The 24,178-nt window shown below is 42.5% G+C and overlaps 2 protein-coding genes across 2 annotated transcripts in view; both read left to right on the top strand.

Annotated features, from left to right (window-relative positions):
- Positions 1–7,900: 7,900 nt before the first annotated feature.
- Positions 7,901–9,136, top strand: LOC119911971 (oocyte zinc finger protein XlCOF6.1-like). The gene has a single exon (XM_038730943.1). It carries the CDS (start codon positions 7,901–7,903, stop codon positions 9,134–9,136), a length of 1,236 nt encoding a protein of 411 aa, XP_038586871.1.
- A 4,694-nt stretch (positions 9,137–13,830) lies between these two features.
- Positions 13,831–24,178, top strand: part of LOC119912270 (zinc finger and SCAN domain-containing protein 2-like) — a 73,668-nt gene continuing 63,320 nt past the window's right edge. Inside the window, exons 1-10 of the mRNA XM_038731390.1 lie at positions 13,831–13,910; positions 14,402–14,522; positions 15,447–15,559; positions 16,992–17,233; positions 17,500–17,564; positions 17,759–17,917; positions 20,460–20,590; positions 20,705–20,946; positions 23,274–23,386; positions 23,672–23,802. Of these exons, the coding sequence (XP_038587318.1) occupies positions 14,431–14,522; positions 15,447–15,559; positions 16,992–17,233; positions 17,500–17,564; positions 17,759–17,917; positions 20,460–20,590; positions 20,705–20,946; positions 23,274–23,386; positions 23,672–23,802 (1,288 nt within the window). The 5' untranslated portion in view covers positions 13,831–13,910; positions 14,402–14,430. The remainder of the gene's footprint in view (positions 13,911–14,401; positions 14,523–15,446; positions 15,560–16,991; positions 17,234–17,499; positions 17,565–17,758; positions 17,918–20,459; positions 20,591–20,704; positions 20,947–23,273; positions 23,387–23,671; positions 23,803–24,178) is intronic.

Raw genomic sequence — 24,178 nt, 5'->3', positions numbered from 1 at the left:
ACACACTTATGCAACCAGGTTATTTGAGGGGTTTTATTTTTCATTTTTCCCCCTCAAAGATTTCAATTTGTTTTTCAATTGAATTGTTCACATTAAAGGTGGGGAGGGGGGCATGAGAGTCAGTGACAGTGGGGACCCAAGCATTGTTGAGGAAGCCCACTGCTATCGGAAAGAAACTGTTGCCGAGAGGTTTTGGTCCTGGTGGACCGCAGCCTCCTGAGGGGAGTGACTAATTTGTTTCCAGGGTGGGAAGGATCAGCCACAATCCTTCCTGCTCGCCTCAGAGTCCTGGAGGCGTACAGGTCTTGAAGAGATGGAAGGTGACAACCAATCACCCGCTCTGCAGAGCGGAGGTGATGTTCAGCTCCCACTTGAGGTCCTGGGAGATGATGGTGCCCAGGAAGCGGAAGGAGTCCACAGTGGCGACTGCGGAGTTACCCAGGAGGGTATGGGGGAGGGTGGGGCTGGGCTCTATCTAAAATCTGCGATCACCTCCACTGTCTTCAGAGCGTTGAGCTCCAGACTGTTCTTGCTGCACCAGGTCACCAGATGCTCAATCTACCACCTGTAGGCAGACTCATCCCCAAGATGACGCGCAAACACCCCCCCCCCAAAAAAAAAATCGAATCTCAAAATTGAAAATCGTAAAAAAAAAAAAAAAAAAAAAAAAAAAGTATGTGTACCCAACGATCGAATACACGGGTCCAGCCGTAGTGGCCACACCAATATTGGTTTGATTTAGATTTTCCTTCTCTTCATTTGTATTTTGTTAATTGATCAATATAGTCTATTACAATGTCAATGTTTGGAGGTGAGCTTCCTTTACAGTATTTTTCCACCTCTGCCTAAAACCTTTGCCCAGAACTGTACATTGAGTCTCAGGAATAAGTATGTGAACCCTTTGGAAATACCTGGTTTTCGCTGTGAATCGCTCTCTTGAGGTCATGCCACATCATCTCAATCAGGATGAGGTCAGGACTCTGACTGGGCCACTCCAGAAGGTGTATGTCTATGAAGATTCTCAGTCATCCAGGTCATAGTTATCCAACGAGGGTTAAAATGAAGGGCAACAGGACTTGGTTGAAGCTACTGGAAGACATTTCGTCCCTTATCCAAAGGACTTCTTCAGTTCTGACTGACTGGCAGGGAAACTCAGCTATTTAACCTCAGTGGGGTCGTTATCCCGGGTCATCGATACCGCTGGTTCGTTAGTGTTCCTTGGTGTTGTGACGACAGTCGTTACAGTCGTTGAGACTACCTGTGGCCAAGACTGAACGACCATCGTTGGTATCTTCACCTGAGGCCAATAGGTTACGTTTGTTGAGTTTCCTGGGAAGTGATGAAAGGACAGCATTGTAAGTGGGGGATAAGTGGTGGCGTAGACCCCCTCCCCTGTTCAATGACGGCTTCTCAACCCTGGTGTAGATGGCTTCCTTGACACCTCTTTCAAACCATCCATCTTCTCTGTCTAAAATGTGCACCTGGTGGTCCTCAAACGAGTGTCCTCTGTCCTTCAGATGTAAGTAGACTGCAGAGTCTTGACCTGAGGAGTTGGATATAGATGTGTACCACCAATTCAATCCACCGTTGTACTGGAAGTAGGTGGTTGAATTGGTGGTACACATTGAAGAGGACAGGAGCCTGCAGATTGGTGTTTACAGAAAACCCACACACACAGACCAATACCTACTCTTCGATTCACACCACCCACTGGAGCACAAGCTAGGGGTCATGAGAACACTGCACCACAGAGCAGAAAACATACCAACAAGCGCCCAAGCCAGAGAGAAGGAACAGAACCACCTGAAGGGGGCACTTACAGCCTGTGGATACCCTAAATGGACCTTTGTGAAGACAGCCACAAGATCCAAGAAGAACAAATCTACAGGGGAGGAGGAAAAGAAGGTCAAACGCAACAACATTGTGATTCCATACGTGTCTGGAGTATCAGAGAAACTCAGGAGGATTTTCAACAAACATAACATCCCTGTGTTTTTTAAACCCAAGAACACACTAAGACAGATGCTGGTACACCCCAAAGACCGCACACCCAAACACAAGAAAAGCAATCTAGTGTGTGCGGTCCAATGCAGTGAGGAATGCACAGACCTGTATATTGGGGAGACTAAACAACCACTACACAAACGCATGGCTCAACACAGAAGGGCCAACTTCTCAGGTCAAGACTCTGCAGTCTACTTACATCTGAAGGACAGAGGACACTCGTTTGAGGACCACCAGGTGCACATTTTAGACAGAGAAGATGGATGGTTGAGAAGCCGTCATTGAACAGGGGAGGGGGTCTACGCCACCACTTATCCCCCACTTACAATGCTGTCCTTTCATCACTTCCCAGGAAACTCAACAAACGTAACCTATTGGCCTCAGGTGAAGATACCAACGATGGTCGTTCAGTCTTGGCCACAGGTAGTCTCAACGACTGTAACGACTGTCGTCACAACACCAAGGAACACTAACGAACCAGCGGTATCGATGACCCGGGATAACGACCCCACTGAGGTTAAATAGCTGAGTTTCCCTGCCAGTCAGTCAGAACTGAAGAAGTCCTTTGGATAAGGGACGAAACGTCTTCCAGTAGCTTCAACCAAGTCCTGTTGCCCTTCATTTTAACCCTCGTTGGATCCAGAAGGTGTATTTTCTTCATCACCTATCTTCTGTTCTGTTTCAATTGGTGGACAGATGGCCTTACATTCTCCTGCTAAATGCCTTGATAAACTTTATAATACATTTTTCTGTTGATGATAGCAACCCTTCGAGGCCCTGATGCAGCGAAGCAGCCCCAAACCATGATGCCCCCTCCACCATACCTCACAGTAGAGAAGAGGTTGCGTGTTCCTTCCAAACAACTCAACTTTGGTTTCATTTGTCCACAGAATGTTTTTCCAGTAGCTCTGTAGAACATCCAGGCGCTCTTTTGCAAACAGTCGTGCAGCAATGTATTTTTTTGGCTTCCTCCGTGGTGTCCTTCCATGAACTTCATTCTTGTTCAGTCTTTGACGTGTAATAGAGTCATCAACAGAGAAGTTAGCATGTTCCAGAGATTTCTGTAAGTCTTCAGCTGAAACTCTAGGATCCTTCTTAACCTCATTGGCCATTCTGCGCTGTGCTCATTCACAGCTTTTCAGGACGGCCACTCCTAGGGAGAGTAGTAACAGTGCTGAACTTTCTCTTTTTTATAGACCGTTTGTCTTACTGTGGACTGATGAACATATAGGATTTTAGAAACCCCTTTGTTACCCTTTCCAGCTTCATTCAAGTCAACAATTCTTAATCTTAGGTCTTCTGAGAGCTCTTTGGTTTGAGGCATGGTTCACATCATGCGATGCTTCGTGGGAATAGCAAAATTAAAATTGGGGTGGGTTTAGGTTAGCTCTAACCAACACCTCCAAATTTGTCTCTTTGATTGGACTCCAGGTTGACTGACTTGTGACTCCAATTAACTTTTGAAGAACTCATTTGCCCAGGGGTTCACATATTTTTTCCTCCCTGCATTGTGAATGTTTACGCAAATAAATCCAAGTTCTGACCTTTGACTCTATCTGTGTCCAGGTGAGGAGGACAGTGGGAGCATTGGCCAACTGTGGTATGATGATGATGAAGAGGGTGATGGTGGCAATGAAGAGCCGCAGCTGTCAGTGCAACCAGCAACCAGCTTAAGAAAAGAAGATCTGAAGGACCCCGATTATCAAATAGAATCAAGGTCACAAATCACAGCTTAGTATGTGGACACCCCTGTGGGCATCCTTTTGTGTGCTCCTGGTCTGTTTTTACGTGGAACCATTTAGTTCAAATGAAGCTTGTTAGCTTAACTTGCTCTTAGCATGCTAGTTAGCCTAACTTACATCTTGAAGAATTTATCAATTAGTTGTCAACTATTAAATTAAACAGCAACTATTGTGATTATCAATTCATTGGTTTGAGTTATTTTAGTTCAAAGTTCAAATTCATTCTTTTCTTCATTCTTTTGCATTCAGGTAGCAAGTGCTTATATAGCAATCACTATAAAACATAGACAAATAAAAAAAACAAAATATGGTAGCACACACAGTAGTGTGCAACAAATCAAACATAAAACAAACCCATTTACAATTAAAGCCAAAAATCAATTATGCATCACATTGTGGTTTGAATAAAGTAAACAAACAAACCAGTCAACATAGAAATAATGGAGGAAATAATTAGGCATCACACATTAGAAGTTTTTTAGTATAAATTACTCTTAAGAGGTGAGATGAAACCAGGAAGAGACTCTTTGGTAGCCTGATCTCCTCTGGTAGACTGTTCCAGAGTCAAAGGCCCGGTCTCCTTTGGTTTTCAGTCTGCGTCCTGGCTCATAGGGAGATAAAAGCTCAGAGACATGAAGGTGCTAATCCATGTCTGGCCTTAAAAGTAAATAAAATCATTATAAAATTTATCTTAAAAGAAACTTGCAGCGGGTTATATTGACCTTGGTCATATTTCTTAAGTGATAAAAACATGACTGAACAACAGACTTTACGTGGGGTTTGAAAACCAGTGTGAGGCAAGTTACTCAGAAATTGTAATAAGTTACTTATTACTCCTTACAAAAGTAATAGTATAACTTTATTTATTACTAGGTGATAAAAGTAACTAGTTACGTTACTTGTTAGGTTACCAGGATATTCCATGTCCCCGTGAGGGCGACAAGGAGATGATGTGTGCGAGTTGCCAGGACATAACGGGGAATATTTATCTTACTAATAATGTTCATGACTGCAGGATAATCAGATATCGTGTCTTATGTTGACCATCTCACAGGTTATCATCTCCCAGACATTCGTCTGTGAGGAGGAAGCCTGGCAGATCAAGCCTCCGACAAGAACCGGATCACCACCTGCTCAGAGTCTGCATACTGGAGGATTCCCAGTCAGATTGTCTTTCAAAAAATGGTGAATATTAAAGATGTAGTTCTGGATGGACTAAATGTGTGTTGGACTGAGGTTGTTAAGAGGTAATGTGGAACTCCTGGTGAATCTTTGTCTATTTCAGAAATATCCGGTTCAGGAGCTGCAGTGTCCTCGTGGCCTACAGGAGGCGGACTTCCTGGACCTGCTGAGGTCCACCTTCCCTCAGCTGGCAGGAGACAACAAACCTTTTGACGTCTTCAAGTCCGACAGGAGCAGGAGGCTCCAGCCGCTCGAAGTAAAGACGCTGACACCAGAGGAGATCTTCAGGAGCATCAGGCTCACCGGAGCAGGATACTCAGCCCTCTACATCCGACTGAAGGTAGATACTGTAATATTACCCGTCTTCTTTTACCACGTACCGGTCCCTCCTCTGTAAGGCCCTGATACTACCTGAGGTTTCATCTGAGATAGTCAAAAAAAACATTACCCTCTAAATTGAGCATCAGTTGAATTTTCTTTAAATATAATTTGGGAACAACTTCTTGCAGACAGGAGATGAGAAGGAGGAAGAGGAGGAGGAGGAGAAGGAGCTCCGCCTTTTACAGGGAAACAACGCCACCACTGATTCCTCGTCCACTGCTGCCGTGGTGATAAAAAGCAATGAAGCTCAAGGTAATTTAAAAAGAACATGCATTGATTTCTGTTGCAACGGATTCCAGCAAATGACTTATTTTCAGTGTTTGAAAAGAAAGATCAAAAGTTAGAAACGTCTCTGCTGTTCCTCTGTGTGCTCAGTAGTACCCGGTTGTGTTTACTCCTTACAACAAGTTGTCCAGAGCTCAGGTCTGATGCAAAGTAACTTTTCTCTGAATAGGCTGTCGCTTTCTCTTTCATATTTGTTATATAGTTTGCCTTCAAATTCATTCTGTGGTGGAAAGTTACTACACTCAACAAAATTATAAATGCAACACTTTTGTTTTTGCCCCCATTCATCATGAGCTGAACTCAAAAGATCTAAGAATTTCTCTTTGTACACAAATGGCCTATTCCTCACAGGCATGCATCACAGCATGCGTCTCATCTTGATGCTCGTCATCCTCATTGGGTTTCGACCTTCGCACAGCCATTGAAGAGGAGTGAACCAATATTCCACAGGCAACAATCAACAACCTGATCTATGCGAAGGAGATGCGTTACAGTGAAACTGCACATTTTCAAGTGGCCTTTTATTGTGGCCAGCCTAAGTGACACCTGTGCAATATCCATGCTGTCTGTCTGGCAGGTGGATGGATTATCTCTTCCTGCCAATACAAATCCACTACATATTGTACTTCACTCAATACTAGGGCTGTCCCCGACTAAGGATTTATGTAGTCGAATCAGAATTGGCAAGTCTTGCATATGTTTTTGTGCGGTAACTCCGCTTTAATCTTGAAAAGCTGCAGAGCTACAGTCTGTGTTCATTACACACTGTAACTTACACTGTACATATGCAGCTAAACTGAGGGTAATTAATGCTTGCGGCAGACAAAACATGCACTTTGTGGCATAACTATGTTTTCAGTGATGTGTAAAGACCTTATATAATAAACCATTATGTTTTTATTACCTTAGAATGAGACATTTTTATGTACATAACCGCGGGCACTCCCTGCTGTGGATGTCGCCACGTTGCGCATTTTGTCACTACGATCTTCTTGTTCTACTTCTGGTAGAATTCAGGCAGTGCAGACACTCATCACTATGTTGAGTACATATGTTAGAAGAAGAAGTAGTAGTTATAATATACTGCAGGGGTCAGCAAATAAGTTTTGAAGCAGAGCAATATTTTCAACCATTAGATGGTGGATGAGAAGATATAATGGGGGCAGTGTTTTTTTTTCTCTGCAACAAATGAATTCTGCAGCGAATGTTTCTCAACGTTTTTGTTTTGGTGTTTGATCCGCATCCATCACCTACAGATGCTTTTGCATTTCCCCAGTATCTCCAGGCAGAGGACAATTAGGGGAATCACGTTTTCTGAAGGCTCTTTCAGAGGTGTGTCAAGCAGGCTACAGACATTTTTAATGTTGTTCAGAGTTTTTCAAAGTAAAAGCTCGGTTGAACTTCAAATACAAGATTGCATTAAACAAGCCTTCTCGCACTTTTATTTTATAGGCAAAACCACTAAAGAGAAAGTGATTATGTGAGTAACTGTTGCTGTCATGACTGAGATCTATTTCAGCACAGCCATCAAAGTATTTATTTATTTATATTTTTTGATGCTATCAAAGCACCATAATCTGGCTGCGGGCCAGATATAATTGTTGGCGGGCAGAGCGGTTTGGGGGTTGAGCACCCCCATATAGTCAAAATGGTATGATCCTGGCGTATGAACGCCACTAAACTCAAATCAGGCTCTTCCCATCAAAGCATCGAATCTTCAACTATCTGTGGTCAGCCCTACTCAATACATTTGTTTCTCAGTTTTAGTTACTTCAGATTAATAATCCTATCTATTAACAAATATAACATGATATATTGGTATAAGCCGCTCTCCTTTACTAGCTGCAACATAAAAGTAATAAACACATAAATGCTTCAATAATGAAATGTTCCACTCTTCATAATGTCTACTCTTAACTATCCTTGTTGTCTTAAAAAAACATGTTGAATACATTTTCTTCCTCAAGACCATTTTATTTTAAACATTTTAAATCCAGCATTGTTTTCATCCACGTGTACATGGAGCTGGCACTCGTTTTCTTCCCTTCTTGCACGAGAAACAAAATGGCTTAGTCCCATAGGAGGTCAAAATCTCCACAGCAAACCTTTTAATATTTCCTATTATGTAATATTAGTATTTTATGTTCAAATTTGATCCGGATTAATGTGAGGACTCCAGGACACTACAATTACCTGTGTATGTACAAAGTAATGTTTAAATTTTTTCCCACAGCTGCCCTGTTCAGCATGTGGAAGGTGACAAAGTGGATGTTCAGTCCAGCAGCTCAACTTCACAACAACAGGACATGGAAACAGAGGAAGCTGATGATGAAGATGCTGCTGAGAGCCAAGTGGACTCCAGTGATGACGATGACAAAGATGGAGATGAGGCGTTCAACGGAGACGACGACTGGAAACCAGATCCTGAGCTGCAGTCGCCAAATAAGAGGAAGAAGCAAGAGGCAAAAACGTCTGGTATTAAGGGGCAGTTGATTGGGAGCAGTAAAACGCCCTGTAAAGTCTGTGGACTTTTGTACCAGAACTTGGGCAGTTTGATCAAACACGCCCTGAGTCACGTGGAGGATCCACAGCTTGTTTGTGGAGTGTGTGGAGAGCAGTTTGAATCTGTAGAAGAGTTAAAGGGACATCTTAGAAAGTATCAAAAAACTCACGACTGTTCATATTGTGGGAAATCTTTCCTCACCATCAGTAGCCTCAACTCCCACACCACTCTACACACAGGAGACAGACCGTTTAAATGTGACGTTTGCCACAAAACCTTTGGTCAATGGTCTGCTTTGAGTGCTCACCGTTGGGTCCATGTGGCTGATAAACCACACAAGTGTGATATTTGCCTGAAGGCATTTGGTCTAAAGACGCAGCTCAAAACTCACAGCAAGGTACACACAGGTAGTACCACCAAGTACCACTGCAATGTTTGTGGTAAATCTTTGGCGGACCGGCAATCTTTAACTCGCCACAAGACGACTCACTCGGGGGAGAGACGTTACGGCTGTGAGGTTTGTGGGAAGCATTTCAAACTTCCCGGAACGTTGAAGGCACACGAGAAGAACCACACCTCCAGAGACCGGCCGTACCTCTGCCACATCTGCTGCAAGACGTTCCTTTCAAACTGCAGCTTGACGACTCACATGCTAACGCACAGCAACGAGAGGCCGTTCATCTGCAGCATATGTAGCAAAGGCTTCGTATCCAACGGCGACCTGAAGGCGCACATGCGTTTGCACACCGACAAGGCGCCGTACAGCTGCTCAGAGTGCGGCCGCTGCTTTAAACACAAGACTTACCTGAACAACCATGTGAGGACCCACCTGGGCATCAAGCGGTTTGTCTGTGGGGTTTGTGGGAAAGCGAGCTCTCGCCAAGAACACCTGACGGTCCACATGAGAACCCACAACGGAGAGAAACCTTACCAGTGCAGCGTCTGCGACAAAGCTTTCACTCAGAGCCACTGTCTGAAAACACACATGAAGAGCCACCAGGGGGAGGAAAACCTGTTCCTGAACGCATCCACCTCCTAAAAAACTCCTTTTATCAACCTGTTCTGTCTGAAACGTGGTGATGGAGGTTGTTTTTGATGGTGCTGAAAACTACATCTGTCCTTCAGTAGGGCTGCGTGATATATAAAAAAAAAATGTGATGCACCGCAATATCTTTTTACTGCGAAATTTTACCAAATACATGCAGTGTATTATTCATGTACGTTAACTAACAACAGTAATTTTCATCAATTGGGTACTTTAAAGTCTATCCTCTTCTAACAAAATGTCCTCCTCTCATACAATAAACAAAATTATAAATGCACACATTTGCCCCCATTCATCATGAGCTGAACTCAAAGATCTAAAACTCTCTTTGTACACAAAAGGTCTATTTCTCTCAAATATTGTTGACAAATCTGTCAAAATCTGTGTTAGTGAGCACTTCTTCTTTGCTGAGATAATCCATCCACCTCACAACTTGTTTTAATTTATAATAGTATTTTGTACTGTTGTTTTGTTTGCCAGGGCGGCCTTGAAAAAGAGATATTATCTCAATGGGTCTTTTCCCCTGGTTAAATAAAGGTTAAATAAATAAATCAAGGGTAAATGGACTTGTTTGAAGATACTCGAGGACGTTTTGCCTCTCACCCAAGAGGCTTCGTCAGTTAAACTGACTGGAAGGGATTAAGATGTTTCTTTATTGATCCCCATCTGGGAAGTTCAAATTGGCACCGCAGCAAAGGGGAATGTAATACAAAGAGTAAAAGAAACAATAAAAGAATAGAAAATATACACATAATATGCGATTGGAACATGTGCAAAGATGTAGAAGTAGACCCCCAGAAGGTTAGTCACGTAAAGTAATATGAGCAGTTTTCAAAGATAGCTAGCTCTTGGGTCTACTAGTCTGGCCGTGACAAAGGTAAAGATTTTTTTGGTTATTACCGTGTTTTTTTTTTTTAGTTTAGCCTACCGAATGGGAATAAGAAACAGAGCGCTTTCTCCTTTTCTCTCACACATTATGCGTGCAGATGTTATTCATATGCCTTGATCACCAACCGCTGTCTATTATGGAAGACAAAGGGTTCCAGCGACTCGTCCTAATTGGATTCATGCAACACTCTGCCAGGGCATAAATATTTCACTGATGTATGCCTGCCACAGTTTGAATATGAATGAAAAATAATATACTATTTTATTACATTCAATACATTAACTGATTCTAGTGAACAGAAATTCTGGAAAGCTTTCAATGGTTTGATTGTTTCAAGCAGAGTGCAGCGCTGGTACATTACATTTACTCATTCAGTAGATCCTTTTATCCAAAGCGACCTACAATTGCTGCATATGTCAGAGGTCGCACGCCTCTGGAGCAACGAGGGGTTAAGTGTCTTGCTCAGGGACACAATGGTGGATGGGTCACAGTGGGTAAATGAACCCGGGTATCTCACACCAAAGGCGTGCATCTTATCCATTACGCCTTCACCACCCCACCAATGTAACCACAGAGTGGCAGTTCAACTGTCATATGGTTGCAATGGAAATAAATGCCCCTTTTGGACACTAAGATAAGAGACCATTATGGCTTCAGAGAGTGATAGAAAATTAAAGTTTACATGAAATATGCTCAAGTTTCACTCCACATCTTATCAGACTGTGTAAACCTAACTTCACCATTTACTTTTCACCTGAAAAGTTTATGATCTTGAATATGTTATCTTTGCAATCCTTGACCATCAAAACATGGGGGTAGACATCACCTTTTCTGTGTTATCATGTGTGGTTCAGGAGATATGATGCAGGGTTTTTAATAAAAGTTAAATAAATATATAATGCTACATGATATATAGAAGGCTTCAAATAGACCTGCTGATCGGTATCGGTCAGTACTGCTTCTAGCGATCTGTGATTGGCCCCAAAAATCCTGATCAGAGCACCTGTAGTTGCAGACATCCTCCCCTGTTGAGAGATAGTCTCTCTACTTTGATGGCTTCATTCATTGTTTCATTTCACCATTTGTTCTCCCTGTCCATTGGTATAAACGTTGGTTTCCGTGACAGAAACAAATGTTGGTAACCCGGGGAGTTGATTCTTCTGTGTTGTCTATGAAGATTCTCAGTCATCCAGGTCATAGTTATCCAACGAAGGTTAAAATGAAGGGCAACTGGACTTGGTTGAAGCTACTGGAAGACGTTTCGTCCCTTATCCAAAGGACTTCTTCAGTTCTGACTGACTGGCAGGGAAACTCAGCTATTTAACCTCAGTGGGGTCGTTATCTCGGGTCATCGATACCGCTGGTTCGTTAGTGTTCCTTGTTGCTGTGTTCTGTGTTGTTTGTGTAGAGGTGGTTTTGTTTCCCCAAAATACAGGTCTGTGCATTCTTCACTGGACAGCATTAGGGTTGCAATCCGATATTTTTATCAGCTATTGGTCAGATTCTGACCCAAATAGCTGGATCAGGTATCGTGACAGCAGGCTGATCTCTTAACTTGATGCGTACAACACATGCGTCAGCTGTGCGCCAGTAGACTGGAGGAAGCAAAAAATATTTAATGTACAATTTAATATATATATACACTCACCTAAAGGATTATTAGGAACACCATACTAATACTGTGTTTGACCCCCTTTCGCCTTCAGAACTGCCTTAATTCTACATGGCATTGATTCAACAAGGTGCTGAAAGCATTCTTTAGAAATGTTGGCCCATATTGATGGATAGCATCTTGCAGTTGATGGAGATTTGTGGGATGCACATCCAGGGCACGAAGCTCCCGTTCCACCACATCCCAAAGATGCTCTATTGGGTTGAGATCTGGTGACTGTGGGGGCCATTTTAGTACAGTGAACTCATTGTCATGTTCAAGAAACCAATTTGAAATGATTGGAGCTTTGTGACATGGTGCATTATCCTGCTGGAAGTAGCCATCAGAGGATGGGTACATGGTGGCCATAAAGGGATGGACATGGTCAGAAACAATCCTCAGGTAGGCCGTGGCATTTAAACGATGCCCAATTGGCACTAAGGGGCCTAAAGTGTGCCAAGAAAACATCCCCCACACCATTACACCACCACCACCAGCCTGCACAGTGGTAACAAGGCATGATGGATCCATGTTCTCATACTGTTTACGCCAAATTCTGACTCTACCATCTGAATGTCTCAACAGAAATCGAGACTCATCAGACCAGGCAACATTTTTCCAGTCTTCAACTGTCCAATTTTGGTGAGCTCTTGCAAATTGTAGCCTCTTTTTCCTATTGTAGTGGAGATGAGTGGTACTCGCTGGGGTCTTCTGCTGTTGTAGCCCATCCGCCTCAAGGTTGTGCGTGTTGTGGCTTCACAAATGCTTTGCTGCATACCTCGGTTGTAACGAGTGGTTATTTCAGTCAAAGTTGCTCTTCTATCAGCTTGAATCAGTCGGCCCATTGTCCTCTGACCTCTAGCATCAACAAGGCGTTTTCGCCCACAGGACTGCCGCATACTGGAAGTGAGCAGATTGTGAAATACTCAGACCGGCCCGTCTGGCACCAACAACCATGCCACGCTCAAAATTGCTTAAATCACCTTTCTTTCCCATTCTGACATTCAGTTTGGAGTTCAGGAGATTGTCTTGACCAGGACCACACCCCTAAATGCATTGAAGCAACTGCCATGTGATTGGTTGATTAGATAATTGCATTAATGAGAAATTGAACAGGTGTTCCTAATAATCCTTTAGGTGTGTGTGTGTATGTGTATATATATATATATATATGTGTATATATATATATATATATGTAAATGCTAGTAAGTAAGAATGATTTTAAAAATGGACATGTTAATAGATTATATTCACCAGGTAACAAAATGCTACGAGTGAGTGAAGAGAAGAAAATCAAATCAGTTATTGATTTGACCTTCCAAACAGACCGCTTTGTTTTTGTGTCTCATCGGACACAATTTGTAGCTGCACCAAAACCCGGAACAACCCCGTTCAAACGAACAAAGTTGTGCATAAACAAAACACAGCTGCGAGAGGAAAATAAAGATGCTTTACTGGATGAACGGGAACAGCGGCGGCTCGGGGACCCTCGACAGCCTCAATAACATGTCCAAGACGGAGATCCTGAGAGGAATTGTCGCAGAGAAACTGACAACAGCCGCGCAGGAAATCTTCGCGGTTGTGGAGAGAACCGTAGCCGGGTACGAGGAGGAGGCTTCGGGTCTGAGGCAGGAGATCGACCGGCAGAGGAGGCAGCTGGAGGCGGTGCTGCAGCCTCGGGTCAAACTAGAGAGAAGAGGTCAGTGGCTCAATTATTGCAGGAAGAAATAACAGGCTTTGTTTTTTCAAGTTGTGGAACTTCATTTAAAAAAACGCTAATTTAAAGTTTCTGTGCTCGCGGACAAACCTGCAGACTCATGAGGACATAAAGTGAAAACTTACACATATTTTCATGATGTGACTTACAAATCGGCATATAAAAAGTGTTACTTAATGTTGTAAATGTCAAGTGTGACGTTGGTTCATGGGCCCTGCCGTTTAAATCTGCTTATAATGGGACATAACGTTAACTTGCGGGACATTAATTACATGTGATTATCTTGTTATTATCGTGTTTGAGCTTCGCCTTGTTCTGTACGATGATGAAGCTGCTATGAAAACACAAGTGGCCTTCGGCTGATCATTGCAGCATTTTTATGGAACTTTTTGATATATTTATCTGAGTTTCTTTTACTTTTGATTGAAAACAGAAGCCCAAATCTCAGACCCAGATCCAGAAGGCCACGAAGCTGTTGTGAGGGAGGAGGAGGGGCACACAAAGCAGTCAGGTGGGTCTACACACTTTCTATTAAACGTGTTATAAAATTAGGAAAACAAATCAATTATTAGGAACGAATCACTTCAATAAATGGGTGAAACTGTAAAGTTCTCTTCTTAACGTTTTGTGTGTAAAAAAAATAATCCTAATTTGTAAAGTAAATCTGTCAAATAAGTAATTTAAAAGGTACAAAATGTTCCTCTGGCATGTGGTGGCTCTATCACATTGAGTGAACATTGTCGTGATTTGGTGTGTTACCAAATCGTCAAATTTTGTCCAGATCTGAGCGTGTACAGTGAAGTTAAAACAACATCCTGTTTCATGGCGAACCATCGAACTTTGACAGCATGCCACGGACACGTCCTTCGACTAAAACTCACAGACAGCTTTTCATCGTCAATTCCTTTAGATTGTACAGCATAAATTAGAAGTGACCGTTTGCTGGTAATTGTGGAGTTTGGGAAGTAATGGGCATTTTTAATTTTCCAATCTTTGGTCCAGGTGTGGGGGACACTGGGAGCCTGGCCCTCATGTGGTACAATGATGATGGAGAGCAGCAGCAACCAGCAACCAGCCCCACACGAGACCATCTGAAGGACCCTGAATATCAAACCAAATCAAGGTCACAAATCCCACAACCACCAGAGACTAGAGCTTCTAGCCAACTATTTTTGATAATCTAAATGAGCGTCAGTGTCAGTCGGTCAGTGGACTTTGCGGGACAGTCTCCCACCAGTATGATACCAGAGATGAGCCCAGTGAGAGTTGTCGTCTGCAAGCTGCAGGAGCTTGACGGACTGGTGACTGGAGGTGCAGCTCTACGTGGAGAATTTTTTACAGTAGCCAAGAACAGTAAATTAAGGAGTCCAGGTTTGTCCGCTCCACAAGAAAATGATAGATTATAAAGAAAATAATTGTTAGTTCCAGTGCTAGGATGCTTATTAGCTTAGTATGGTTGCTCAGGATGATTGTTTAGCTGTTGCAAGGTGCGTTGAGCAGCAAGGTGCTGGTGATAGTAACACGTTGTTAGGTTGTTGTTATTACAGTATCTATTGTGGCGTTCACTAATTAATTATATTTAAATTCGACACCATACAGTGATATTTTGGGACTTTGTGGCAACAGTATTTTTGCCCACAACACAAAGCTGCTTCATAAAAAAATGGGTTTCCCCAGTTGGGTGTTGAAGAACTTGACTGGCCTGTACAAAGTTCTGACCTCAACCTCATCCAGCTTTGACATGAACTGGACTGTGAGCCCGATCTGGCAGTGCTGGACCTCACTGAAACCTCTGGTGTCTGAATGAGAACAAATCCCTGCAGCTGGTTCAACATCTGGTAAAAGCTTGAAACCAGCAGTGTGGAGACTGTAGGAGCAGCAGATTGATGAACCACACATGGGTGTAATGATGCTCCAGTGTCCACAAACTTTTCAAGTACAGTATGTTCACTAAAGTGATAATCAACCAGTCAGAAGTGATATAACTGCAATAAACACTAAGCTGTCTTATTTTGTTAATAACCTGCTAACAATCTTCATCCTCTAGGTCCATTTCCCCCACAGCCTGGTCTGACAGGAAAAGGGCCAGCAGACCTCGGAGACTCCTAACCCTCAGGATCTGCATCCTGGAGGACTCGCAGGCCGTGCTCTCAAAAAGCGGTACATTTCAAAGACCTATCCAGTACTGATTGATTAGTGACTCAATCTGTATGAAGGCTTTTGTTGGAAAGATTAGGGGGTGTTGGTACAGCAGAGTATTGCAATATTTTCTTTTGCAATAACGTATTGATACACCGATCTGTAATTATATAAATTGCACATGAGAATGTAACTTTTTGGCACCAGAATAACAAAATCAATTGCTTTTTCAGTCCACTAGACGGTGCTGCTGAGTTTTTTTTCTGGTGACCGTCAGCGTGCAGGAGGAAGTTAAATGTCTGTTTAAATCAAATGTATGAACTTCAGATGGATATAACACATGGGATTTGCAGGGATTATCGTATGAAAACAAAATACTCCAGGATACCACGAATAAGAGGGCTCATTTCACACGCCACCGTCCAGAGATAGTGTTAGCTGCGGACGGTAAAGCTAATTCTAAATCAGCTTCACTGAAAGTAAGATGAATAAACAGAAAAAAGTTTTCTTTTTGTGGACATTATGTGAAGTTGGAAAATAAGCTAATAAATTGCATCGCAGAAATGTTTAAAATCCCACTAATATTATATTGTGATATTATTATATTATAAAATTTGTATCGTGATAGCATCGTTTAATGACATGAGTATTGTGATATCATTTATTGACGCAAGTATTGTGATAATGTCGTTTAGTGACATAAGTATTGTGATAATATCGTTTAGTGACATAAGTATTGTGATAATATCGTTTAGTGACATAAGTATTGTGATAATATCGTTTATTGACGCAAGTATTGTGATAATATCTTTTAGTGAAATAAGTATTGTGATAATATCGTTTAGTGACATAAGTATTGTGATAATATCGTTTAGTGACATAAGTATCGTGATAATATCGTTTAGTGACATAATTATCGTGATAATATCGTTTAGTGACATAAGTATCGTGATAATATCGTTTAGTGACATAATTATCGTGATAATATCGTTTAGTGACATAAGTATCGTGATAATATCGTTTAGTGACATAAGTATCGTGATAATATCGTTTAGTGACATAATTATCGTGATAATATCATTTAGTGACATAAGTATTGTGATAATATCGTTTAGTGACATAAGTATTGTGATAATATCGTTTAGTGACAAAAGTATCTTAATAATATAGTATTGTGACACAAGTACTGTGATAATATCGTTTAGTGACATAAGTACCGTGATAACATTACATGATTGTGCTTTCTGTTTATACTATATGTTGTGTGATGTAAGCTGGTGGCAATTGAGTTTCCCCATTGGGTATTAATAAAGTTTATCTATTCTATTCTAATATCATTTAGTGACATAAGTATCGTGATAATATCATATTGTGACATAAGTATCATGATAACATCGTTTCGTGGGGCCTCTGCTGATTCGCGTACCTCATAGTGAATCTTTGTGTGTGTCAGTGTTTCAGAAATGTCCGGTTCAGGAGCTGCAGTGTCCTAGTAGCTTGCAGGAGGTAGACTTCCTGGACCTGCTGAGGTCCACCTTCCCTCAGCTGGCTGCTCAGAAACAGTTTGACTTCTTCACATCCGACAGGAGCAGGAGGCTCCTTCCTCTGAGAGTAAAGACGCTGACACCAGTGGAGATCTACAAGGGCATCAGGCTCACCGGAGCAGGACACTCAGCCCTCTACATCCGACTGGAGGTACTTTGAATTAAAAACAGCTTGTATGTCTCTACACAAATCAGTGTCCTCACTCCATCATCAGTGTAGGTGCATTTCAGGATGGTCCTCACATTTATAAGTAGCCATATGGGCTTTTTAAAAATCAAATAAATAAAAAAAGCTCTTATCGGTAGAAAATTGAAGCCAACTATTGATGAAATCAAAGGCTTCTGTCTGTTGTGGCATTTTAATAACAGCAGCATGATGCAGATATTTGTTCTGAGCGTCTTTCTGTTTCTGTACAGAGAAGTGATGATTCTCCATCCAGCCCTGCCATCACGTCAGCTGGTCAAAGCCAAATGAACCCCAGGTAACAGAAAACTGGAATCTTTGCACAGCACTGGATGTGCTCAGTTTACTGGACTCTTGACTTTATAAAACACAGTGGGCCCATAGTTAACTTAGTTTTAATCTCACATTTTCCCATCACATTTAAATATTTATCCTAATAATTACGTTCATGAGTGACTGCAGGCTAGTCAGACATTGTGTCTTCTGTCTCAGGTTATCGTCTCCCAGAGATTTGTCTCACCAGGCGGTAGAGGCTGAGGAGGAGGAAGAGGCAGAACTCCACCTTTTAAAGAGAAACCACGGTACCACCACCGATATTCCGTCCACTCCCGCCGTGGTGATAAAAAGCGATGAAGCCGGGCTCAGCCCAAGGTAATTAGGTAATTTTTTCTTGGCTTTACACGACTTATTCCAGCAATTGACTCATTTTCAATCTTCTCTGCTGTCCCTCTGTGTGCTCTGTGTTATAGTCCAACCAAAACAACATTTGAGTTTAAAAAAATCAGATTTTAATCTTTACACATCCCGTAACATAAAAAAATACTTAACAGAACATTCTGCAGTGTGAAAATATTTCACTTTCAGTCTGTCAGTTTTTATTTTAAATGTGTCATATGTATAAAAACATTTGAAAGATAATTGACCCTTCGCTAAGCCACGCCCCCCTTAGTTACCGTTACTGTTGCTAAGTCCGACAAAGTGTCGGACCTGTCGGACTTTTATCACGACGCTGCCACTGCCTATTACTGCACTCCCTGTAGAAATATTGCCTTATTTATGGGAAAAGCGATCTCAGAAAGAAGCAGACAGTTTTGCAGTTGTATTGTGCATTTTAAGGTTTTATTCAGGCTGACGAGAAAAAAATAAAGACAGAAGCTAAAGCCTTCTGCTCACAACGTAAAAGTGAACCAACCATGATATAAAGGATCAACACTGTTCCTGTACAGCTGGGTAGATCTCTGTTCACTATTACAATCCTTAAAAAGCAGAACAGTTGGGCTTTATAACGTTACATTCAGTAGTAAGTTAGCAAGCGTTAGCTAACTAACATTACATTAGGAACAATCCACAGCAGACATTTTCTGGATTGTGCGCTAATTGGCCAGTTGCGCATATGGGGCGTGGCTTAGTAAAGGGTCAGTTGCCTTCAAAATATTTTAAATCCTTATATAATGTGTGCAATACTCATTTCGGATATACTGACTCAAAAACCTGGATCGGTTTCGGTTAAGTTTAATTACGCGCCAACTACATGATGTGTCGGAAGTGTGCTGGTAGACCCGAAAACACTTTGCCAGGGGAGATAACGCAGCAATTGTTTTCACAAAGTTAGGAAGCAATGTTTAAGTCAAGCCTGATGTCAAGTCAAGGTCATACTGTAGTTATCTAAAGAGGGTTAAAATCTGGACTGGTTGAACTTACTGGAAGATGTTTTGTCTTCATCCAAAATACTTCTTTACTTCTGACTGACTGGCAGGAAATTCCAGGTGTTTTAACCTCTGTGAGGTTGTTATCAAGGTAATGGATAACGATTGGTACGTTAGTGCTCCTGGCTGTCGTGACAGCAGTCATTATAGTCGTTTGAGTCACCTGAGGTCAAGTCTGGACGGCCGTCATTGGCATTGCTAAATATGAGAGTGTGTTCAGTCTCTTGGGAAGGGATGAATGGACAGCATTGTAGGTGAGGGGATAAGTGGTGTCTTTGCCCTCATCCCTTGTTGAGAGATGGTTTCTCCACTCTGGTGTATATGGATTCCTTCACTTCTCTTTGAAACCATCTGTTATCCCTCTTCAAAAATGTATACATTAATTGGCCTGCAGTATTGTATGTATGATTATAAAAGTCTTCTCAGGGTATGCGACAGAAGAGATCTGAAAACTGACTAGTGAGAATTGAAGAGTTTCAACGTCTCAATGGACGGTTAATAATAATTTGTTAGCGCTACTATTAGGGGTGGGAGAAAAAATAGATTCTTAGATGCATCGCTATGCGGACTTGGAAGATTCTGAATCGATTAACTAATGTCAAAAATCGATTATCTAAATATTAATTAAAAACGGAAGGGTTCTGTTCCTGAGGTGCCTATCTAGCTGGCTGTTAATGGCCGGTCCTCGGAGTAAGCTTGGCTGGCAATACGGGAGTCTCCATATCCCATAGTGAGATACCGAAATGTTGAAAGAGTAGTTAACCCCAGTTCTCTAAGAACATGAGTGTGGTATCTCACCAGATCACCCTCCTTGCCTGGAGCGAGGATGAGGTATGCTTACTAAGACTGAGGAGAGAATGTTACGTCAAGCTCTTATAGTAGGAGGAAGTCCCTCCTCTCTGGAGCAGACAGTCTGTCTGCCAGGCAGGAAAATAGCTTCTGGGGGACAGCGCAAGTGGCATGTCCCATAGTGAGATACCACACTCATGTTCTTAGAGAACCGTGGTTAATTTCATAACCTAAAGTTTTTAGAGTCTATAAACTGTTTGTTAAAGAAAGCATGGTGGTGACTGAGAAGGAGCTGAGGTTTGTAAAGTAAATAAGGGATGTAAACTACTACTTTAAAGCAATTAAGGATATGTTTCTTTTGGATTTTAATGTGCAAATGAAATGCTTAGAGGGCAACACTGCGTTGGAAAAAGATACAAGAGGCCAGTTTACAACTGGAGGATCCAAAGGCTGACCTTTCTGTGGTCGGAAGATAGAACTGGAAGATAGCTAGTCTTGTGAGGAAAGGATAGGCCTAGACAGACCAACTCAAGGAGTTTCCAGCAAAGACAGGAAAGGAAGTAAGATCAAGGAAGGGAGGTAGTTGGAGAAAGTAAGTGAATAAAATAGAGATCTTTACTACAAAAGTAATGTATAATCAACTAGTCAGAAGGGGTGTAACTGTGAACACTAACCTCTTAACAATCTTCACCCTCCAGGTCATTTTTCCTCAGAGGCCAGTCTGACAGGAAAGGGCCCGGTAGACCTCGGGCCATTGACAAACAGAAGCACCTGGATCTCAGGATCTGCATCCTGGAGGACTCACAGACCGATGTGCTCTCGAAAACCGGTACAGGATATGTTTTGACTGATTAGTGACTGAATTAACAACTTATCTGCAGAGAGGTAACTGTTGGAAAGATAAATTTAACTTAACCTCCCAATGAATGGTTGTCTGTTTTAGTGTTTAAGAAATATCCGGTGCAGGAGCTGCAGTGTCCTCTGGGCCTACAGGAAGCGGACTTCCTGGACCTACTGAGGTCCACCTTCCCTCAGCTGGCTGCTCAGAAACATTTTGACTTCTTCACATCTGACAAGAGCAGGAGGCTCCATCCTCTGAGAGTAAAGACGCTGACACCAGAAGAGATCTACAGCGGCATCAGGCTCACTGGAGCAGGACACTCAGCCCTCTACATCCGACTGAAGGTACTTTAAATTATAAACAGCATCACCTGTGTGTCTTTACACAGAATAGTGTATTTGCTCCATCATCAGTGTAGGTGCATTTTAGAACATTTATAAGTAGCCATATAGCAGTAACAAACATCAGAAGAAGGATCAGAAGGAGCTTTATTGCCAAGTAGTGTTTTACACATACGAGGAATTTGCTGTGGTGATAAGTTGTTACATGTAGACAAACATACAGTCAACATAAATAAATGTACAGCAGTAGAGAACAGTTTTTTTGCCCTTATTCATCATGAGCTGAACTCAAAGATCTAAGACTTTCTCTATGTACACAAAAGGCCTATTTCTCTCAATATTGTTCACTAACGTGTCAAAATCTGTGTCAGTGAGCATTTCTCCTTTGCAGAGATAATCATTCCACCTCACAGGTGGCATATCAAGATGCTGATAAGAGAGCATGGGTATTGCACAGGTGTGCCTTAAGCTGGCCACAATAAAAGGCCACTCCAAAATGTGCAGTGCCATCACACAGCACAATGCCACAGATGTTGCATGTTTTGAGGGAGCGTGCAATTGGCATGTTGACTGCAGGAATGTCCACCAGAGCTGTTGCCCGTGAATTTATTGTACCATTAGCCGTCTCCAAAGGTGTTTCAGAGAATTTGGCGGTACATCCAGCCAGCCTCACAACCGCAGACCTCACGTAACCACACCAGCCCAGGACCTCCACATCCAGCATCTTCACCTCCAAGATCGTCTGAGATCAGCCACCCGGACAGCTGGTCTATGGTTTGCATAACGAAAGAATTTCTGCACAAACTGTCAGAAACCGTCTCAGGGAAGCTCATCTGCATGCTCGTCGTCCTCAGCCTGACTGCAACTTCACACAGCCAGTTAAGAGGAGTGGACCAACATTCCCAGGCCACAATCAACAACCAGATCAACTCTATGCGAAGGAGATGTGTTGCAAATGTTGGTCACACCAGGTATTGACTGGTTTCCGGACCCCCCAAATACAGTGAAACTGCACATTTTCGAGTGGCCTTTTATTGTGGCCAGCCTAAGGTACACCTGTGCAATATCCTTCAGCATCTGATCAGCATGTTGATGTGCCACAAAGGAGAAGTGCTCACTGACAGATTTTGAAAGATTTGTGAAAACTATTTGAGAGAAATAGGCCTTTTGTGTACAAAGAGAAAGTCTTAGATCTTTGAGTTCAGCTCATGATGAATGGGGGCAAAATAAAAGTGTTGCGTTTATAATTTTGTTCAGTGAACATACACTAGGGTGACCATATTTCGGTTTTCAAAAAGAGTGGAGGCAGGAGGCAGACGGACACCTGCTGCTGGTGGAAGTTTGGGGCTGGGAGTAATGGTTAGTAATTTGTGGCACCATGGCAATGTGTAGGCTACTGTGGAGGCACTATCCACCTGGCACCATGTGCCACTGTTTGCAAGAAAGCTGATGCTGTCTTTCCGCTGTCGCTGTGGTGCTGAAGGTAATGATTGAGATATAGTTTTGACCAGTGGTGGCGTGCGAGAAGGCGGGACCTAAAGAGAAAGGTCAAAGCAATGCAAAAAAAGCCACACATTGATCACCAAGTGTAGAAAGTAAAAGCCGAATCCCGGACATTTTGGGCGAATTAGAAATCCCAGCCGGATGCATTTTTAGGTCACCGTAACACACACATATACACCAACAACATTCCACGGTGCATTTTTTGAATTTGCATCTGGGGTACCAGATGATAATATGGTTTCATCTTCACAATAAACAGTCTGACATTTAGGAAACAGAGTCCATCTTTACTGCGTTTGAGCACCAACTACAGAGTCCACCTCCTCTCATCTTGCTGGAGTCTTGCGCTGACAGCTCGGAACATGGACCTCCTGCCGAGTGCCTGATCGGGGATGTTGATGGGGCAGGTCTCTGTAATGATGTGGGCACAACAGTCTCTGAATTCTGTTGCTTGGTCAACACGAGTCCAGGTTTTGTCCAGACCAAATCTTTAGGAGCAGAATTAAGTCCACTGCTACGTACAACTCTGTCCTGTACTGTAGGTTACATCCTGAAACTAAGTTAAATTAAATTATATTTGAGTTTTAAGATGAGTCTGAAAGCTGGTTGTTAAAGAAAGGTTGGTGGTTACCATGGAGGAGCTGAGGCTAGTAACGTAAATTAGGGATGCTAACTGTCATTTTAAGCTAATGAGGAGGCTGCTGCAGAATTATGTTTTTTATGTCAGCCTTGTGAGTGCAGGTATCGGCTGACGCCGATTATTATAGTTTCTGCTGTTTCCATAAAAGAAGTGCTTTATGTTTTTTTTGGGAACCACCCTGTTACAGACCGGAGAGGATCCTCAGAGCAGCAGTGAAGACCTTCATCCTGTAGAGAGGCGAGATGATTCTCCTTCCAGCTCTGCCTCCACGTCAGCTGATCAAACCCAAATACACCCCAGGTAACTAAAAACTAAAGAGAACACATATCTGCCCACAGGTGGGTGCACAATGATCCGTTCTTGCTGGATGGATGATTTGTCTGCATGATTTTCTCAAAATCAGATGGGGAACTGTTTTCACACTGAAAGACTTTTTAAATTTTCCCAAACCTTGACTTCATTAAACACAGTGGGCCTGAGTTAGTTTTCAGTCACCTTCATTGTCACATCACATTTGAATATTTATCTTAATAATAACATTCATAGATGGCTGTAGGAGAATCAGAAATTGTGACCATCTTTCAGGTTATGGTCTCCCGGAGATTCGTCTGTGAGGAGGAAGCCTGGCAGACCAAGCCTTCACGGAGGAACCAATCACCACCTGCTCAGAGTCTGCGTACTGGAGGATTCGCAGTCAGATGTTCTTTCACAAAACGGTGAATATTAAATATGTGTTAATTAGTGACTGAATTAACAACTTATCTGCAGAGAGGTAACTGTTGGAAAGATAAACTTAATTTCACAATTATTTTTCTCTGCTTCAGTGTTTCAGAAATGTCCTGTTCAGGAGCTGCAGTGTCCTCGTGACCTACAGGAGGCGGACTTCCTGGACCTGCTGAGGTCCACCTTCCCTCAGCTGGCAGGACACAACAAACCTTTTGACGTCTTCAAGTCCGACAGGAGCAAGAGGCTCCAGCCGCTCGAAGTAAAGACGCTGACACCAGAGGAGATCTTCAGGAGCATCAGGCTCACCGGAGCAGGATACTCAGCCCTCTACATCCGACTGAAGGTAGATACTGTAGTATTACCCGT

Source organism: Micropterus salmoides, unplaced genomic scaffold (assembly GCF_014851395.1).
Source record: "Micropterus salmoides isolate LMB-PRFRI ecotype aquatic unplaced genomic scaffold, ASM1485139v1 Ms_hic_scaffold_2, whole genome shotgun sequence".
Lineage (NCBI taxonomy): Eukaryota > Metazoa > Chordata > Actinopteri > Centrarchiformes > Centrarchidae > Micropterus > Micropterus salmoides.
This window is presented reverse-complemented; position numbering and strand designations above follow the sequence as displayed.